Source organism: Leucopleurus acutus (genome assembly GCF_964270905.1).
Source record: "Leucopleurus acutus genome assembly, chromosome: 3".
Classification (NCBI taxonomy): Eukaryota; Metazoa; Chordata; class Mammalia; order Artiodactyla; family Delphinidae; genus Leucopleurus; species Leucopleurus acutus.
The window spans coordinates 73,192,979-73,213,694 of NC_139145.1; the positions used below are offsets into that span (position 1 = coordinate 73,192,979).

Sequence of the window (20,716 nt, forward strand, 5' to 3'; positions counted from 1 at the left end):
ATTCACTTTATATGTCCATTTGACTCAGTTAAGACACATTCTTAAATTGCGATTGTCGTGTGGAAATTACAAACCCGGTAGTGCTGCATCTTTAACACTTGGGATCATGACACTTTCAATTAAATTCAGTGCACCCTTTGACTTTAAAATTTCCATATTCCAGCTCCTAAAAGTGATGGAAAATAACAATGAAAAATTAAAACTAAAAGTGCTTTAAAGGCTTAATATATATAAATACATTAGCTTAAGTATATTAGCGGTTACAGTACAATACTTGTTATTGTTAAACTTGTTATTTCATATTAACCTCTCTGGTCCTATGACCTCAGAGTCCCATTAACTTGGTTGCTGGCATTTGTCCTACAATACATTCTAAAATATTTTTGTGTTCTTGGTGGATTGCACGGTGCTGCGTTCAGAGGACTTTGACACCGGCTCTCCCCAAGAGAGGGTTAAATATTTGGGGAAGGGGAACTCTGACAATCCCTCGGCTTAAAAATGGTACTGGGACTGTTTAACGGGTTAATCTTCCTAGTATATTTATCTCCCACAAATCGATTTTTTTAAAAAATGAGACTAGCCCGAAGTGTTAACATGGTTGGCCGGGACCTCATTTTTTTAAAATTTAAAACATTTTTTTGGAGCTGCCTAGGACCAGGTGGAAAAGCTTTGTTACTAATTCCAGGGAAGAACCTTTCACGTAGTGGTGGTTAAATGGTTGCCAGCTTTCACATTTCATTGCTTGTGGACCAGAAGCCTGGGAACAAAAGGGTTACTTGTTTCCCCACCACCGCCTTCACCCCCAGATCGATTTTTCTTATTTAATCAGCGAGTAAAATGAGAGACACAAGGAAAAAAAAAAAAACACCCATTGAAAGAAGGGCAAAGTGGCGGGGGGAGAGTTGAAAGCCAGAAGGTGCAATACAGAAAATCAGTCCGGGGAGTTTGCGCTGCCGAGTCCTTGCAACACGGAATGGAAGCCGGCAAAACGCTCGCAGTCATTTCCACACAGCCAACCTCCCTTTTCTCCTCGCTACGCGCTAGTGGCTCATTTGGCTTCCCTCTGCCACCGAGCGATCACATACATTATTTCCCCCAAGATAACACAATCAAACTTATATTTACCGACATCCTCTCCTCGCAGCCTGTTTGAGATTTGTTTTAATAAATAAGTGTTTTATGTGAATGATGTAGTAATTGAAACAGGCGCACCATTTTTTTTTTTTTTCATCTTACTGCAGGAGGTTCCTCAACCCCAATCTGGTTGGAAAATAAAACGCTTTGTCTCCACAACCGCCCCCCACCGGACCCCCACCCGCTCTCAGTGTGTGTTTTATACGTGTGTATATCTCAACCCCCTACAGTAGCCAAGAGAAAGCAGCTAGCCAATGAGAGAGCCCAGTTTCATAAAAGCTGCTCTCTGATTGGCCCGATGAGAAAGGGCAATGGGAACAAAGAAAAGTCCCTTTCAGGTACAGAGGCTGAGAGCTCCGTTTGCTCCACTCCCCCTGTGTGTGTGTTGTGTTTCAGTCCTGATTTCAGTGTTGCAGAACAAGCTTGTTGTGTGTGTGCACCAGGGGAATTTTTCTTTTCTTTTTTTTAATTTGAATTTTTGTTTTTATAAAAAATACACAGGCCGGTCTGTGACATTTGATGGTCCATCTTCTTTAATAATAAATTTGTTGAAGAGATTATAATTTCCAAAATAAAGCGGCTGCAACCAAACACATTCAATGCAGTTAGAAGGAAAAGGTCAACTCGATCCAATACAGACCGTAAGTACGGTTGCGTGGTGTGTCTCTATATAGCACTTAGCGGGGACTTCATGCAGGGGAATGTGCGAGTTTTATGCATTGAAATGAGGAACTAGTTACAGGGTTTGGCTTTTGCATTGAGAACAACAATCCAAGAAGGGTGAATTTTTATTCAGTGGAGGGTGAAGCATTTGTAACTTCTTCACACAAATTAAGCTTGACTGGGCACTCGGGGTAACTTAGAGTAAACTACCTTTGGGGCTCTAACCCAAGGAGAATAAAAGTGACACAGTTACAAATCTTGATCTGCAGTGTCCATTCTCTAGCGCACCTCACCCCTCCCTCTCCTATCCTAGCTGGGAAGGACCCTCTTCCAAACTGAACCAGGAAAATGGGGGCAAGGGCAGAACAAGCCGATTTCTGTCTCTTGTCACATCTAGTGCCCATAATTTAATATTAAACAAGGGAATAGTCACCCATTACCTGTAATGGTTATAATTACCATTTTCCACCTCCTTAAAAAAGCAAGCAGCAAAAACACCATTAAGGGAAAAAAATGTCCCACCCAACCCGAACAAACCCGCAAATAGTAACAATGGTGTGTTTATTACAGGACCTGGATTGGGAGCTAGCAAAATGTTTTTCTTTGTTTAAGACATGAGGGGGGGGGGGTCCCTAAAATCCAAGTAGCGTGGAGGTGCCCTGCCCCCCTCGCCTAGTCGTCCCTATCCCTGGCCCCTTGGCAAAGACGGCAAATTGGAGATAAGCTGAGGAAAGGTTTATAAGGTGTTTCTTTAAAACATCTGCTTTGCTCTTGTACTCATTACATTTCACTCCTTCCGAACTTCCGAGAGCCTAGATCTGCGAGAAATGTTTCACATTCATAACTTGTAGCTGCTCCCACTGCAAGGGCGGGAGTGGGGGGAGGCGGCGGGGGGGGGGGGAGAGTGTGTGCCGGGGGAGGGGAGAGACCTTCAGCTTTTTTTTAAAGACCAGATCAGTATTTTCTTGATACGCTTGTCACCATTTTTGTTCTCACGACAACCAATTGAGCCCTTGATCCTCACGTGATGTGAAAGGCTTGCACTGTAACAAAATCGCTCCTTTTCGATGGTTGGTTGTCGCTAACTCGCCCATCCCCCTCCCCCAGCCCCGACATTTCCAGCAAAGCGACTCTCCACTTCCAATCTATCAACAATTCATTACTGCTTTTAGCTTCCAAACGCCAGCTAATTAAAAATACTAAGCCAAGCTCTGGGGCCATCTGACTAAACACAGGAGGGGGGGTGAGAGAGGAGGAGGAGAGAAAAATAAATAAAAAGGAGACGCACCGTTTGCTGCGACTGTAAACGGGAAAAACTGTCCTGAAAAAGGTCGCCTTAAAAAAAAATCTTTTTTTGACTCTAATTATCGAATTACCACATGACTGATCGGCTTGAACGACAGCGGATTTTTCCCCCCCTCGGGGACTATACTAGGAACTCGGTTCCTTTTTCTTAAAACAACATAAAACAGGAAAACATCACATCCTTTAGGTTTCGAAGACTGAACCAATTTTAAACGCCGTTATTTTCCCTACCCCGCCGCCCCCCGGCCCCCACCCTGAATGCTGGTGTAACTGGTTTATCAGCTCACTGAATCATCTGCTCCCCTCCCCCTCCACACCTTTCTTTTTCTCCTCTTGCTCGACTTCTCATCCCACCCTTTCCTCCACCTCCTGCTCCCTCCCTCCCCCTTCCTCCCCCATCCCCTTCCCCCTCCTTTCCTCTTAAGTTAGTTCAAGAAATCAAATCTGTCAGGACGGGCGGAAAAATGCCACTTCCCGACTAACAGGCGGAATCCAGCCCAGATTTTCAGTCCTTTCTTCTTATTCTTTCTTCCCTTTCACTAATTTATCCCGATGTTAGCACATTCTGTCTTGTTACTAGCGGACGCCTGTAGGTTTGCTACATGGGATCATTACTTACTGATCACGGTGACTCTGAAGTCTGGAACTGAAGGCGGAATGAGAAGTTGGGAAAACTTTTTTCTCTAAGCTCTCTCTTTTTTAAAAACTATTATTCTCGATGCTTGTTAAGAGGAAAAAAACCCTTTGGTGCTTCTGTTGTGAATGTGAAACATTATCTTCCAGCTGTACAGTGACACATTTTTTTAAGGAGAAAAGGACTGATCCGTTTGCCAAAAGGGGGGTGGGGAAGTGGAATAATGTTATCGAGTGATTATTCTGGCTGAGATGTGTTATTTGGTTCCTTCCTTCTTGATCATTTGGTGTTTAAGTAAAATGAGGCACAGGCTTGTTTGCCGAGTGGAGTGGGAAAGGCATTTTGATTTGCTGGCCTAATTAAAAAATGATAAAGGAGTAAAGGTAAGCAATGTCTGTGTGTGTGTGTGTATGTATATTTATTTTTTTTTTCCTTGACAATCAACTGTTAAAAAGGGGCTGATCCCTTTAAAAACCGTTTTAACTGATCTTTGTCAAACACACACTCATTTGCGGTCATTGAGGCCACCTTGGCGCAGATCACTTAAAGTGTATGTCTTAATCAGTTTCCCGTACAGTCAGTAGCACCATATTTAACAGATTGAGCCAGTCTGTGACCTAGGAATACGGTAGAATTGTTTAGATGTAATTTCTTTTTCTCAAAAGGCATATATTTAGCCTTTTATTTGACACTGTCTTTTCTAAAATAGAGAAATGCTCTTAAAGACGTGTGTGTATATTTCAAAAATAAAATTGTATAAACTGTTGGGGAAGAGAGGATGGGGGGGTATGTGTATGGGGGCGTTATTGGTTGTTTTTTTTCTGTTCCTTACTGGGAACAAAAACCAGATTGCCCAGACAATTTGTAAAAAGAAGTAATAAAATTAGAAATGAGGAAAATTCAGCAACATCATTCTGAAACTAGCCTTAGAGAACTTCCAGGGTCTGGTCTTTTAAAAACTGCAAGATCTAGGACATGTTTAAGGATGTTTAAAGCGTGTTCCTTCCTCTTGTCCGAGTGTTCAGGCTGTGTTTCTGGGGTTGTTACCATGTGTATGTGCTAGAAAAAAAAATCCTAAACTCTTTTTTTTTTTCCCTTAAACCTTTCTGGACTTGACTCAGATCCTTAAGATATTTTAATGCTTTTTAAAAAGTGATTATCCTTGTGTTGTTGATAAAGGGCTTTTCTTTTTTAGCTACTGTAAGATGCTTACTGTCATGAGTACGTTTTTCGGGTTTGGTTATTTTTCTTTAAACCTGATATTGGACTGTGGAGACAATACATGAGCCACCTTCCTCACCATCCTTCCCTGTACCCCTCACTGACTCCCCAGTATTAATCGTTTTTTATTCTGGTAACACCCAGACAAGAAATATTCGACTTTTCCCCCCTTCACAGGAAAAGGTGGACCTGGACTGAAGGGTGTAAACCCCCTGGACCCATTCCTGGGGCAGGAAAAAGAAGAGGAAGATTAGAAGATTTTTTTTTTTTTTTTTAAGAGAAAGCCCAGCGGAGCTAAACGAATGTCCCCTCATCTCCAAAGGAAAGTTCATCGGATTTTTATTCTAGAGAGCTCATCTTCAGGATGTCAGTGAACATTTCTACGGCAGGAAAGGGTGTGGATCCAAATACGGTTGATACTTATGACAGTGGCGATGATTGGGAAATCGGGGTTGGAAATTTAATAATTGATTTGGACGCTGATTTGGAGAAGGACAGACAGAAATTTGAAATGAATAATTCCACCAACACCACTAGCAGCAGCAACTCTAAGGATTGTGGAGGTCTGGCCTCCAGTGGGGCCGGTGCTACCGCAGCCTTAGCGGATGGCCTAAAATTTGCTTCTGTTCAGCCCTCTGTTTCCCAGGGGAATTCACACAAAGAGACCAGCAAATCAAAAGTGAAAAGGAGTAAAACTTCTAAGGATGCTAATAAATCTCTGCCTTCTGCTGCCTTGTATGGGATTCCCGAGATCAGCGGCACTGGCAAGAGGCAGGAAGTCCAAGGGCGCCCTGGAGAGGCAACTGGCATGAATTCAGCGCTGGGTCAAAGTGTGAGCGGCGGCGGCGGCGGCGGCGGCGGCAACCCGAACAGCAATAGTACCAGCACCGGCACCTCCGCTGCCACCGCGGGAACGGCCTCCTGCGGGAAAAGCAAAGAGGAGAAGCCAGGTAAAAGCCAGAGCAGCCGAGGCGCCAAGCGGGATAAGGATGCGGGGAAATCCAGGAAGGACAAGCACGACCTGCTTCAGGGCCACCAGAATGGCAGTGGCAGCCAGGCCCCTTCCGGGGGCCTCTATGGCTTTGGGGCCAAGAGCAATGGAGGTGGCGCGAGCCCCTTCCACTGCGGGGGCACTGGGAGTGGCAGCGTCGCGGCTGCTGGGGAAGTTAGCAAAAGTGCCCCGGATTCAGGGCTCATGGGAAACTCTATGTTGGTAAAGAAGGAAGAGGAGGAGGAGGAGAGCCACAGGCGAATCAAGAAACTGAAAACTGAGAAGGTAGGATAAAGACGCCTTCCTAGATCTCCTACTTTCCTCTTTGTGTGCATTTGTGTGGGTGCGTGGTGGGTGGGGACGTGCCTCTGTGTGCCTTACACTTCGTGCTTTCTGGTTCTTTGTGAGATTTCTCTTCTGTGCATCCTTCCTGTGAACTTTTGGTGTGGGGCAGCTTAACTTGGGTGCAGTGTTTAGCTCCTGCTTCTGCTGCTGCTTGTGGTGCTAGTGTTTGGGTCCCCAGGTGGGAGGGTCTGGGTGTTCCAAGTACCTTTTGCCCTGCAGAAGGGCTCTTGGCCAGTCAGCTCGTTGCGGGGTGCTTTTAACAGAAAACCTGCTCCTGTACCCACTTACCTCTTCTCCTGATTTCTCCCCCTAAGGAGAACTGTCTTCTGTTTTAACTTACACGTCCTAGTATTTCTGGTAATGTGTCCTTAGGTGCAGGGTTCACGTTGCCTCCCCGGAGAGGTATGTCGAGGATTCGAATTTGTACTCCACCCTCCACCCATTTATTTTTTCATGATATTCTCCAAAATAGTCTTGTCAAAGGATATGGTACTGTTATTGGTCCCGAATGAAACCTTGGTCTCCTAGGGTCATTGGTTTCATAACCGCGTAGCAAGAATGGAATGGTTTTGGTGACCGCCAGGACTCTTTCCTTGTTCCCTTGCCCAGTTCTTAGCTGGAGATGTAAGAGTGTTATCACTTGGATTTCTTGCCTGACCAGGGAGCTGAAATGTTGGTAAGAAAAGTGAAATGGACTTGGTGGATCGGTGTGCTGAAAGGTGAAAACGGAGCCAAAAGATACCCGACATACGTGTTGCATTTGAGCGGTGGGGAGCGTTGATTTAGGTAATTCGGACCCTTTTTCCCATCTTTGTCATTGTCGGAAAGTCTAGTGAGACACTGCCTTCGAAAAATCGCCCCTCGTGTTGTGCTGCTTTGTGCTGGAGGCCTAGGACTTACTGGTCCGGCAATTACTGTGCATTAAGTGATGTCCCAAGAGCTGAAGGTGCTCTGTCCACAGAGCAGGTTGGGAGTGAACCGGGGGAGTGAGTGCTGTCTCTATAAAATTAACGTTTAATTCTACAGATTGTGCCTTGCAGAAGCAAACGCGTGTCATGTGGTTCGTGGCATGGTTGTTTGGTTATATGCTTATTAAATAATTTGATCTTTGCTATTTCTCACTTGGTCAAAATTGTAAAGTGTCTTTGGGTGATTATTTCTGTGTACAATTTCTCACTGCTGTCTATTTAAACCTTTTCCTTTTTGCAGGAATAAAGTTTCGGTTTTATGATTTTAGAAGTCGATGAAGGTACATTAAGGTGTAGATGATGCCAAAATCGCAAAAAGCCTCTGAACGCCTGCTTCTTCTATCCATATCCCCTTGGTCAGACAGCATTTTACACTGATGACTTTAAATGCATTAGAAAAAATACAATCCAGGTTTCGATTCTTATGCTGAAATGTGGACTTTCACATAATTTCTGCTAAAAGGCGTTCTGAAGTCTTCTTATTAGTACAGTAGAGCATTTACTTTTGTTGCCAGTAGTCTTCAAATTGCAGTTCTAATCTGCCCTAACTATCTAGATGAATTGCCCTAATCCAGTGCTCACAATGGCTGTGGTTAAGGAGTCAGAGCCATTTGATTGGATTCACTGCTGCCTGGAATGTGGGAGGTACTGCCCTTAGCCTTTTAATCTTCCAGCCAAATGTTCACAGTCAACAATTTTGTTTAGCTGGCAATTGGAACATTTCAGTATCTCAAAGGCTGCTGTCATGGCAACTGAGATGAGAGCGTGGTGTCGGTTCTCCAGTTTTTGTGTTCTTTTCACTTTCCAGTCACACAGGAAACTGGATGAAAAATGGAAGAATTAAGTTATTCATATACATGCAACTCATCTTCAGTCAGAGGAGTATAAGTGTGATAATGTGAATTACCTAAATAAAGAGCAAACAAGTCATGATGGGTCTGGGGTGGAGGGAGGGGAGCAAGCACAGTGCATTTAGATTCATACCACTGCCAACCGTAGCTGCTGGTATGGGCACAGGGCCCCTTCAGGGATGGCTCTGAGGGGCTTGAATACTGCAGTGTGGGCCATTCTCTGTCAAGCTATGGTGCTGGCTCAGGATCTGGAGGCCTGTTCCTTCAGCTTTCCTCCCCACGCCCACTGCACCCCAGAAGGACTTCTCTTAAGAACGCTTTCCTCCTTGGCACACAGAGATGGCACTCCCTTGTACAGATGCCACCCAGGGAAGTCACTCTAATTCCACTAACTCTTGGTTGTGTAAAATTTGACTTCAATTTAGAAAATACTTCCTAATGACAAGGAGGAGACCTCTTGAGGCGGGAAAGATTTAGTAGGACAGGCTTTACCTGGCAACATAATTCGACACCGAGGCATCCTCTGAGAAAGGTTTTTTGATGTTTTTGTACAATGTTTTAATTTCAGCCTTGTTTGATTATCTGGGTTTGTGAAGAGTAAGTGTCTTAAGGGTGAAGGTGGTTAATTTTCGGCAATCGGATGTGGCTCATGAAGGGGTCAAATGTGAAAACCAAAGGGGGGTGTAATGTGGTGTGTGTGCTTTTTTCTTTTTCTTTTTCCTGGTTGGATGGTTCCAGGAGATTCATAAGACTTGCTGTCACCGGTGAATTTTCACAGCATGCTTCTATGTCTATTTTTGGTCTGTTTATTCTGTTTCTTCACTACACAAAGTCATGTAAAACACGATAAATTGGACCTTATGAAAGGTCCAATTATGAAATTAAATCAATGAGCGTTCTAGTCCTTTATGTGGAAACCACAAGTATGTTGTAAAAGTCGCCACTCTCTTAATATGTGAACAAAATCAAAACATGCCATAATTCTAAGATACTTGAGCTGCATTTCTATAGCCCATTTTGTGGTTAAGCCACCAGTGACCGTGTCTGAATAAGTAGATTTGACGGTTTGGTTTTTGGTTGTTAAAACCTGCTTCCCCACCTGCCCCCTCCTCTTCTTTTGAAGCATAATAGCCTGTATTGAGGCTCTTCTGCATGTATCCTCCTTAACTGTCTTACAGTCTTGACCTATCAGACGGAGGCATTCGGCTGGGCTAATAGTTCAATACAGTACATGGGTTTATTTGATCGCTGGGATATTCCAAAATACATACAAGAATTCTTAAAAACAGCTGAGACTTCAAATACATGTGAAGAGCCTAGGAGATCTTATGGTTGGGTCTTAGGATTCTGACTCTTCGGTATGCATTTAGAAAAGAGAATGATTTGAGTAATATCACGCTGCTTTCATTAAGCTGGTCCTTTACAGCCTAAGTGTGGGCTCTACAAATGGACCTGTCTATAAAGGATATCGTTCATTTTATTCTCTTGTAGAAGCCTTTTTACACTTCACTAGGGAATTCTGGCACGTTTTCTAAGTGAGTGTGATTAGTTGAAGAACATATTTTGATTAATAAGTTTTGTGGATGATATGTTTCCCCCCCAAATACAGTGCCCCCCTACAAATTCTGCTTAGAGAGTGCAGTTTATCTACTGTGAAATAAAAGGGCAGAAAGGTCACTTGCTATAATTAAAGAACAAAGTCCATTGTTGTTGGACAGCAAACTGTTTTGAAAGCTACATAAGGGATTTAGCTGTTGAAAACGTTGGTAACTAAGGGTGGCTCCCAAGCAGCATTGATTCAGCTCCTTTCTTTTCTATAGGCTTCCTCGGAGGATGACAGGGCTTTTGCAGTGGGTGCAGAGGGGCTGCTCTTTCCCCAACGAAGTTTTCTGTGAGACCCCGTGGACGCTTGGAAGATTTGCATAACCAGGCACATCCCTGGGTTCTGAGCACAGTATCTGTAATCTGCTGGGCTTGCTGGAGAAATTTTAAAAATTACTCAGCAGCTGATCAAGATTGTGCTAAAAGAGATAAATAACGTTTAGCAACTTTTAATAACTTTGCAAATAGTCTGTAAAAAAAAAAAAAGAGGCGGGGAGGGATTGATTGTCCAAATGTCATGAGGTTAAGAATGCTCTTCAAGGGAAATTGCTTGGCTGCAAGATGGTTTTAATTAGGGTGTTAGAAAGACTTATTTTTCCTAAGCAGCATTTTATAGTTAGTAAATGAAATCTATGCCGAAAGTGCTAAGCAGAAATCTCCCTAACCACAGAGGTGTTCAATAACCAGATTCAAACAACATGGAAAGAACCATCTGTTCTTCGTTTTCAGCATGAAAAACAAGGATTGAACGGCTGAGATTTGCTCCAATTTTGACTGTGTGTGCCTTTTTTTTAATTTAAAAAAAGTTCACCTGGTACTTCATAGCAACTCGAAATTGCTGTAATATGAGCAACACTGTGAAAACACGTGTTCCTACATTTATTTTAACCAGTTCCACTTTTATTTAAAAGATTTCCAGAAGCTCAGCCATTGAACACTTTATAATGGTTATTCAGTTCCTGCAGGCAATCACAATGAGGGGTCAGTTCTTCAAAGATCTAACTATTTAGTCAGTATCTGAATTATTCTGTCAATTTTCCCCCTGGAGGCAAGGGGGGGGGGGCAAAGGCTCTCCCAGGCTAACTCTGGTCAGCGTTTATCGGTTAATCTAATTGTACGTGGTAGCCACACCTGGACCGATGTTTGTTCTACATAGACCTTGCTCTGGTTCAGAGCTGTTAGTCTAGGATTGTTGATCATGAGGGAAATATTCTTTTAACACTGATAACTTTGGAGTCCTTGACTTTTAGATGGTAAGCTTCTTGGCTTCTGGTTTTAGTAAGAGCCCTGGGTAAAACATTATCCGGCCTTTGTTTGAGGTCTTTTATAGAAGCTAATGACTGGGCTTGTGCCTCCCTCAGATAAATGACATTATCTCTGAGTGGGCTGACAGGAAACAGACATGTTAATGGTGAAGCTGCGGGGAGGATCTGCCCGGGTTCTGACAAAAGAGTGGAGAAGGGACCCCTGGTTGTGGTCATTAACACATAATGCATTCTTACTCTTCCTAAGAGGCCCTTGATAATTGGAAAGCTATTTTAGCCACAAGCACTTAAATCATAAATCTACCACTCCTAGTTCCTTTGCATTCTTAAAAGTAGCAAAGTAATGTGTTTTTTGTTAACAAGTGTGTGATCTGGTTTTTAAAAATGGTGGCAGTTCTAGGCGGTGTGGTAATGACGTTTGGGAGGGCTGCACATCCCACTGCTTCTATCAGATGGGATCTCTCTTTGTCTTTCACCAGGGCTCAGTCATCCCTCTACTTTAGTAAACGAAGAAGTGGGTCCAAAAAGTAAAAGGAAATCATTTTTATACTTGAAGATGTCTCATGGAGAGGGATAGAATCTGTTTTTTCTAAGTTGGGCAAAAGATTTTGCTCAGTGATTTGAATGTAATGAAACCTTCCTTTTGAAGTGTATGTTTAAACAGTCATGGGTATAATTGAGTTTCAATGCAGTTTAAACTCTCTGCTTCTTGAACAGAGATAATTGCCATGTTGAACACATTCTAGAGGTGTAGAAGAGGTGGAAGGATCATGTTATTCTATTCTTTAATATTAAGCACTGGAAGTTTTTCATAGTAATTACTGTAGCACAACATAGTTTTGATTGCCAGCACTCTGAACTTGCCGGTGATCTGAACATCAAGGGTTTTGCTTGAATACTAAACAGTTTATTCCTAAGTTACTTGTATCACATTCTTGTAGAACATGGAAACCAGAACTAAGGAAATACTGGGCGCTCCTTAGCAACAGCGGAGTGGAAATAACCCCTCTTCACTAGGACAGTTGTCGATAAATAATAATACCCTTTTAATCTGTACATTTAAGGTTATAGGGAAAGAGAACAGGTGAAATCTCTGACCCAGGAATGACTTCAGTCGTCATTACAGGCTCATACAGGGATCAGACTGGTACCCTGTGTCTGGTATTTATTTCATAGGTATGTGTGTAGAAATGTTATAATGGCATATATAGCTGTTGGGTTGGGAGTGGACTGGGAGTGTTTAGCAAGCGTGGGCTTTATTCTTTTAAAAGAAGTCACCGTTGATTTTCTGTTCCACTCTGCTGCCAAGTAATTGGCCCCTTCATATCCATCCAGTTCTCTCTCCCAGCTGAAGTTTCTTTAGTGACTTCTTGCTCTCCGTAGCAAGTTCTTCTTAATTTAAGCTAAAGGTTTTGGCAGTGCGAACAAAGCCTTTGCAACTGAATGAAAGGTTGTTAAATAATTCATAGTAGATTGACCATCAGTCGGGCTGTTTGTAATGCTATTTTGAGCGCATAAAGGATATTCAAGACGGGGAGATTGGCACCTTGCTCCTAGAGCTGAGTTCTGCTAAATATCTGCTAAATTTTGGTTAGAAATACCTTTGAGAAAGTATTAAAATAGATTATAGGTTTTGCCTGAAGAACTGAAGAGATTACAAAGCGAATACGTCTTCTATTTTGATAGGTCAGTGGCCTTTGAACCACCTGTATCTCATCTGGTACTCAGAAGGCTTCCCCCCTTCCCCATGAAGCTAAATGAAAATTTAGAAATATATATTTTGGTTGTAATAGAGAACTCAAAGAGAAGGGTGCTTCGGTCCAAACAAATGGGTTGGAAGTGATGAATAAATTACTGCTGCTGGTTTTTCAAAGCTACTCTTTCTTCTTTCTCATCCCCACCTCCCAGCCCAGTTTGATTATTATTCACGGTGACTATTCTCGCTCAACCACTGAGCTTTTTGCAACTCCTGGTAATCCTCATTCTCAGCTAGCACCTTAAGAAAAACGTGCCTACGGGGGACATTTAGGCACATTCCAATAATGCCATATGAAGGCGGCTTTCACAGTTTAAAAATACATTGATTGTATTTTGTGTTGTACATAATGATTTTAGAAAGCAGATATTTAGGTTGTGGAATTGGCTTATTATCTTAACCAGAGAGCAGATGGCATGGTGCCACAGACATATAATTTTACTTAAAGGGACTTTTAAGGTTTTGATGTGTTTTCTTTTCCTCTTATTTCCCTGATGGCTTCTTTTTATTGAAGGGTAACTTAAGGAGACCTGGTAGCAATTTTACTGCCTTCCCCCTGACAGTTTGAAATAATAGCTTGGTCTTTGGTTGTACTGATCTTCTACCAGTCAACTTGATTCTGGTTTTTGTCATGTGGCAGTGAATTAAGAAAAAAAAAAAAAGGGTTTGTAGTATGTTTTAAGAAATGGACTCTTTTATATGCTTCAATTAGCAACAGACGACAAAGTTCCAATTGGTCACACTTTCAGGAACTCCTAGAAGTGACTGTTCCTCCTTTTGATTTAAGAAAACTCCTGATTTGGTTTCTTAGGAAAGCACATCTGGTCCTTTGGCTGCTTTAGATCCACCTTTTTTGTCTTGTGCATTAGTTCCTGCAGGTTCAAAGGTCCTTTTTGAGTTGTTCTTGGTAGGTTAGCACGCTTTCCCCATACTGGAGGGCTGTCCTGTTTTTGGTTGCTACGCCTACCACGTGTTTGAATTCACTTGGCATAAAAATACCATTTGTTTCAATGACTGGATTTTACAGTTTTACCCATTCTTCACTTAGAACATCATCAGGATGAGTTGGAAAGCATCTCTCTCTTTTTTTTTTTTTAACAAAGTGCGCATAGCCAGACCAGATTACTTTTGGATTTCCTGTCACCTCCTTGGCCGATTTATGGATGGCTCATGTTAAAAGCAACAGTAATGTTTGAATTGGAAGGGCTGAAGCCTCGGGTTTTCATTCTTCACGGAGAACTGTTTATTTGTGTGTGGTTCACCACAGTACATGGATAATGCTATCAAATCTGTGCTTTATTATAGGCTTATGACTAGCACAGCAGCACTTAGTTATGTGTTTCTGCGTTTCCCTTCTTTGCCAATTCTTTTGTGATGGAAATGAAATTAGAACCGAATCTTTGCAGCCAAGGAGAAAATAGGCACAACAAGTAGAAATTGTCCCTTGAGCCAGTTCAGAAGTAAGCAGTGGTGATCTAAGAAACATTTTTCTCAGAGGAAGTGAAATCCATAGGAAAAAAAGGACTCCGATTTAACTTTTCCGTGAAGATCAGTGGAAGATGAGCCGCACACTTGGACAAATGGAGGCTGTTCCAACAGAAAGGCTTTATCCCTTTATATTGTTTCACATCTGAAGTAACTGATTGTAGAGCGGTTCCCATTCCCAAACGTTTCAGCTGCTTTGAAGGTGGAATGTGAGTTCAGTAATATTGTTGGCTTCTGCTCCCCGAAGGGAACAACATGATTTGAAGACAGAGCAATTGAGCTTTTCCGCATCAAACTCCATTTGGCCAATTGTCTCCATTTACATTCCTTGCCCAAATCCTTCACCAGCCTTTCCCATGATGCCGCAGCAGATGCCAGACACTGAAGTAGAAAGCGAGCAGCTGTTTCCATTACTCCAAGGCTGTATTATCCTCCACAATCTGCTTGCTTTTTCGCTCCCCTCCCCCACTGGAAAAAAAAGAAAGAAACCTTCTCTCCCTCTGACGTTTGCCCGCTCGCTCGGGTTTATCAGCCTGCGGATTTTCTATCTTATCAGGACCACGGATTTCTCGGCAAGGCCCGGTTTATTGTTCCGCGGGGGAGCAGATGGAGGGCCCTGGGCTCCGGGGAGCGTGGCCGGGCCCGCGCGCTCCCGAAGCTGGGGGCCTTGGCGGGGGCGCGCCGCCGGGGCCGCGCCCTCCTTCCCTCCCAGGACCCGTTTATGGCCCCGAGCGCAGTAAATCTGTCAGCTCTTCACGACGCCGTCACCTCTTTCTTCATTTGCTCCGGCTTCTAGTTTGACAACGTTCCCCTGAGGCGGAATTCTAATCTGCTTCCAATTAGTTGCAAAATGTGACTGAAATTTCCACATTATGACTGCTGTTTTACTTGCACGCATACATCCAGAAACAAATTAATGCTCTTGAATATTTATTTTTTGAGCCCTTGGATTTCCTTGAAGAAGAAGAGTTTCCAACTGTTGGGAATGACTTCCAGGATTTGCATTTTCTTCTCTGGAAGCCTTCGCTACTCAGTATATTGCACAATAACCACCGTGGGGTCCCCCCCCCATCTCTTAATAAGCCTTTTCCAGCTTTTTCAAGATTTCTCAAAATGTGTCTGTTCAAGTTACACAGATCAATTTTTTAGTATTTCTAAAATAAAACAAGGATGTTTGCCCGAGTTTAATGGAGGGGGCCTCCTGGTGCATGTTTTAATAGAACACGAATACACACAAATTTGCTTCTAAGTATAGCTGAAATACATTTGGTCAAGGCACAAAAGACTTGTTACACACTCTTAAATACTTTCATGTGATATTCAGAAACTGAACGAATCGAGCGATTAGTTAGCCTAACAGATACAAGGGCAGCATTAAAGATGTCACTATGGGCACTAATGTTATCCTACACGTTTGTGCCTAGATCCTGAGCACACCTTCTGGCAGCTGTTGGAACTCGTGGGCTGCAGCAGACATAGTCGATGGCTTCCTGTGACTTCAGTACCCCTTATCCTACATAATCCAGTGTTACGAGAATGTCTTGGACTCTGGGTTTCGGGGTGGTTCTACTTTGAGGGAGGTCAACTGCTCCAACTCTCTTTCCTCCTTTTTAGTGTTTGTTTTTTTAACAAAGATACGGATCCATCTGATTATATGTAAATATTAGAGTTGTTTACATCTTGGCTGCTGAGAAGGTCAAGTTTAGCTTTATTCCTTGTCTAAAAGACTACTCTCTCCTGTACTGCAAATTTTAGTACCAAGGCAGCGGGGTCTCGGCTTTAGTATTTGCAGAAAGGTGGTGGCCTTAAAGAATGTAAACAGCCACATTTACTGGTGTATTTTATTGTAGTGTTCAGACTTCAGCATCTTGATATCAACAGTAATGATGGACTCTAAAAAGGTGTGAAGAATTTTATTGATGGTAAAGTGGTTATGTTGATCACGTTACTCTGTATTAGTTTCTAAATAACACCTTCAAATGTAAATAGATCAAGTTTTTTCTATGACGTTGTCACATATAATCATAAAAGCCCTATATTGATTGATTTATAATGTCCTTTTTTAATGTGCTGTTTTCAATCTCTACAACCAGGAGGTGGAGCATTTATTTTACTATGTTTAAAAATAAAACTTATTTTAAATTATTTATTACATGTAGGATATAAATTATTCAAATTATTTTATCAAAAAACTTTCAGCTATGCTGGAATTCTACAAAAGAAGTAGGAACGTTCTTTGTTTTGCTTCCTTTCTTTTTGCTCTATGACTGGTAGTAGAAAAAATAGCGAGATTGAAATCCTTAAAAATTTAAAATGTGGGCCTTTCAGGCTGTAGAGACTTCCTGGGTTTAAAAAAAAAAAGAGAGAAAAGAGTGGCCCCATAGTGAAATGCTCACAATGGGCACGATTGTGCTAGCCCCTCAAGTCCTGGGGTTCACTAATTGCCCTTTAATGAGGTCGGTCTGCCCCAGCTTTTCCCCTACCTTGGGAGGAAAAGCACACAAGACAGTTGGAGTTCAAGTGGATCTTGCTGTATTTGCAACTTAGCATAACTGCTTTGAAGGCCCCCAGGGCGCTTAATTGGGGCTGGGCATTTTTGTTTTGGGGGAGACTACACACAGCTCCCCATTGTGTGTGTAGAAGCCACCGTGCCTCTTGGAAACATTACATGCTTTTGTTGATGGTGCATAGTTTTATAAACTCCAAATGAGCTTATTGCCTTTTAACCACTGGGACCACAAAATAGTGGAAGAACCTAGAAGTCTCTGGGTTGGGTAGCCGCCAAGCAGTTAAAAAAAAAAAAAAAAAAAAGAATGAATGGTTTAATTGTAGAGCAAACCATTTGTTTACAGATTAAGATTTATTCAGTCACCAAATCCTATGGACCAGGAGGTAAAAGAGTGAGGCCTTAAGGTATAGGAATTGAGTGCCCGGTGTTATGTTTTGTGATCATGCTTAGCTGTTTTTACCCATGTTTTTCACAAAAGAAGAACGAATTGTTGAATGGTGAGAACTGCTTGGCCAAGTGTACTTTTTAAGCTCTAAAGAGAGAGGGGAGGAAGGAGGAGGCAGGTTGTCATTTCTTTGCTGCCTGGTCAGGAAGCTAAAGACTTAAAGTTTCTCCACCTGAGAGGGGGACACTGGCTGTCGCTGAATTTTCCTGTTCAAATGAGGGGGACTGGTGATGGTGGCGGTAGAGGTAGGGAGTAAAAAGTGGGAAGGAGGTGTGTGGGAAAGCGGGTGGCTGGTGGAGAGCCTTTGTTAAAATGGCCCTAGACAATGCATTCTCTTAAATAATTGGGACCCTTTTACAGAAATTCCCCACTATTTCATTAGTTAGTGGCCGTGGTACTGAATAGAGAGAAACTCTCCAGCCACGGCGGCAGGGAAGTGGTATATAATTTTGGGGGGGGGGGGGAGAGCTGTTGCCTGGCAGCCAGAATTTCAGGTTGTCTTTTTTTCCTTCCCTCCCTCCCTCCAATAGAAGAGCAGAAATCCTGGCATTTGGTCCCACTGTAGTTGTCGTCCTTTTAATCCGTTTTTGAACAAAGGGTTTAAGAACATCACTAGATCACTAGTAAAGTGCTATTTTCTAGAAGTGTCATTTTGAACACTTCCCAATTCACTGTTTTTTATTTTTGCATTAATCTTCTTGGGAATGAAACCCTTTATCTCAAAGTGCTCTTTTGTGTATAAACTGTCACCCTAATGATAACTCTGGTTACTTACAAGTATTGTTTCTACGAGATGTCTTTGTATGCTGTTTGGCCATGAAAAAGCCCATTCCTTCTGTAACATTAAAATTACTTGTTTGCTACTTGATGCACATTTGATAAATTGAATGTTCAAATATGTTAAATTGGCTTAACATGATCTTGTTTTGTTTTTCTCCTTAACTAAGTTCTGGTACTTTTATTTTGGTATGATCCTTTTGAAATGGCTTGATTTTCGGGTCTAAATCATGGCTGATAGCTTCACTTTACAAATCTTTCCCTTGGTGGGTGGTGAGTAACAGGATTATAGGAATGGGGGCGCAGAGAGGGTATAAAGATTTAGGTGTAAATGTTTTCAGACTTGTCAAACTAGTGACTTTTTAATGTGCTGTTGTTCATTCTAGATGCTTTTCTATTAACATTTTCTATGTTAGTAAAGAAAGAGACTGGATTTTATTCTGTGAGCATCCAACATAATTTTTCAAACTTTTAAAAAAAATTATTTTATTCAAGTATAGTTGATTTACAATGTTGTGTTAATTTCCACTGTGTGGCAAAGTGACTCAGATATACACACACACACACACACACACACACGCACACACACATTCTTTCTCATTCTTTTCCATTATGGTTTATCACAGGATGTTGAATATAGCTCCCTGTGTTATAAAACTTCAAACTTTTAAATCTCGTAAAATTCAGCACTGTCATAGTCACTAAGTAGACTGAATTTGTGTAAATACATTTTAAAAAAATCATGTTTTACCAAAGAGGTAAATCCCTGCAAAGCCCACCTAAATTTGATTTCTTTGGGTGTAGTTTGACTGATGATACGTGCTCAACCTAGGTTTACTTAGGAAACCAAAACAAAAATGCAAAGATAAAGAAACATAGCTCACGTTAATATTTATGACAGCCTAGAGGCTTTGCAAGATTGAAATCTCTTTGCAGTTTTAATCCCCCCTGGAAAGAAAGGTTCCCCAACCCCCCACCGCCCCAGATTGTTAGTGCCTCCACAGTGTGAATGCTTCTCTGAGGGTTTTAAAAAGCACCTAAACATACCCTGTATTTCAGTGAGTTTGGTCTGTGTTCACGTGTACATAGAGAATGGGGAAGCGGTGCTGAGCTTCCTGCCTTATTAACAAGGGTTCTCTTTTGTCTGATTCCTCCTCTCTAACCTGTTCTGTATACTATTTTAATTGGTTGTTTTTTCTTGTCCATATAAAATGTGAAAGGAAACATGCTAACCTTTTTAAGATGCTCTGAAAATGACTTTTATAAACCTGCTTACACCAAAGTCAGGTACTTTCTATTTTAGCTCACATTAAAGGCTTAAAGTCTCCTTTGAAAGGCTAACATACGAATCTATAAGCCTGCTATAAATTCATGTACCTTATTTCCTTGTAAAAACCAGTGTTTTCTACTTACCTGGAGTTATTAGTACAGCTGCGGAGTTACTTCCCGCAGATACTCCTGTCCAGTCTTAGGTGGATGGAAGTTCTGTACCATCTACAACTCTTTACCTGTGACGGGCTGATGACACAAAATCACTTGCCCTTGTTGGATTTCAGCTGAAAACTTAAACACATTGAATTTTCCTTTTCTGACACATAGTGAAATCTGAAGAGATTTGTAGACTTTCGTACTTGAAAAAATCTAGAAAATGCCCAGTGTATTCAAATCACATTTTTACTGGTGTTCAACATGTAGATACAGTTCTCTTTAAATTACCTCTGAATTTGGTGAGCAGCTTGTCAGCACACACTAGTAGTAGTAGGAAGTTTAATGGTGGAGGAAACATATACCTGTTTATCTTTTGCCTGTAAAATAAATTCTGCAGGGTTTTTGAAGAATTTCATTTTGGCTTGTTTGTAACTCACTCAGGGCTCTGAAGAGTAATACTCACTGTACAAATATTCTGTGCGATGTGGTCTGGTCGCCTCCATGTTATTTGAGCCTGGATGTGCGTGCATAATTGGAGAGATTATTGGAGAGAGAGTGTTTTGCTGTGGTAGATGTGGTTTAAATCCTAGCACTGAGCATAGCATTTACTTTCTCAGCTTACCCACAAAATCTGTGACTAATTTAGTGAATGTGAAGATTTTAGTCCAGATGGTTAGGTTTAATTGTAAAAACTGGAAAGATTTCAAAGTACCCTTTGGGGGAGTGCGGGAAACAACAACTAAACAACAAAAGAGAAGGAGAAGTAAGTCACTAAATATAGCATATTTGTATATTACACATTTATAAAACACACACCCACACCCACATATATATATATATATATGTCTGTATATACAGTCAAGGAAAAGCTTGAAGAAGTTTTTATAGCAGTCAGCAAGAACAGCTAGGATCAAGAAGATAAGTGATTTTTAATGTTTAATGATTTAGTATGTTCTTTTTCAAGTGTTTCCTACTATTTGTGTGTTTGGCCTTTCCTCGGCTCAAAATAGGTTTCCTCTCAAGCGTGTTAAGAAGGTACCACTTTCCTGTCACCCTCTATTCTTGGTTAAAGAGTGTTGGCAATTACCTCATCGAGAGTTCGGGAAATACCACTCTTGCCCAGGCCTTGGCCTGTGCCCCCTCACTGTGGTGCTCTCTGAGGCTTGTGCCAGCCTGTCCTTCTGCAGCTGTGAAGCTCAAAGAAGGGAGTAAGCTTGCAGAAAGGGACTGATGATTAGCTAGGTGATGATTAGTGCTATGGAGGGACCAGCCTCCTTTTCAGCATCATTTATTCTGAACAGCTCTTGTGCCAGCATGAGTACAGTCATCTGAGCGGC

At 41.9% G+C, this 20,716-nt stretch overlaps 1 protein-coding gene across 1 annotated transcript in view; it reads left to right on the forward strand.

Moving 5' to 3' along the window:
* The first annotated feature begins 4,036 nt into the window (after positions 1-4,036).
* ZNF608 (zinc finger protein 608) overlaps positions 4,037-20,716 on the forward strand; it is a 102,400-nt gene continuing 85,720 nt past the window's right edge. Inside the window, exons 1-2 of the mRNA XM_082835049.1 lie at positions 4,037-4,119; positions 5,135-6,233. Coding sequence (XP_082691175.1) covers positions 5,322-6,233 — 912 coding nt within the window. The 5' untranslated portion in view covers positions 4,037-4,119; positions 5,135-5,321. The remainder of the gene's footprint in view (positions 4,120-5,134; positions 6,234-20,716) is intronic.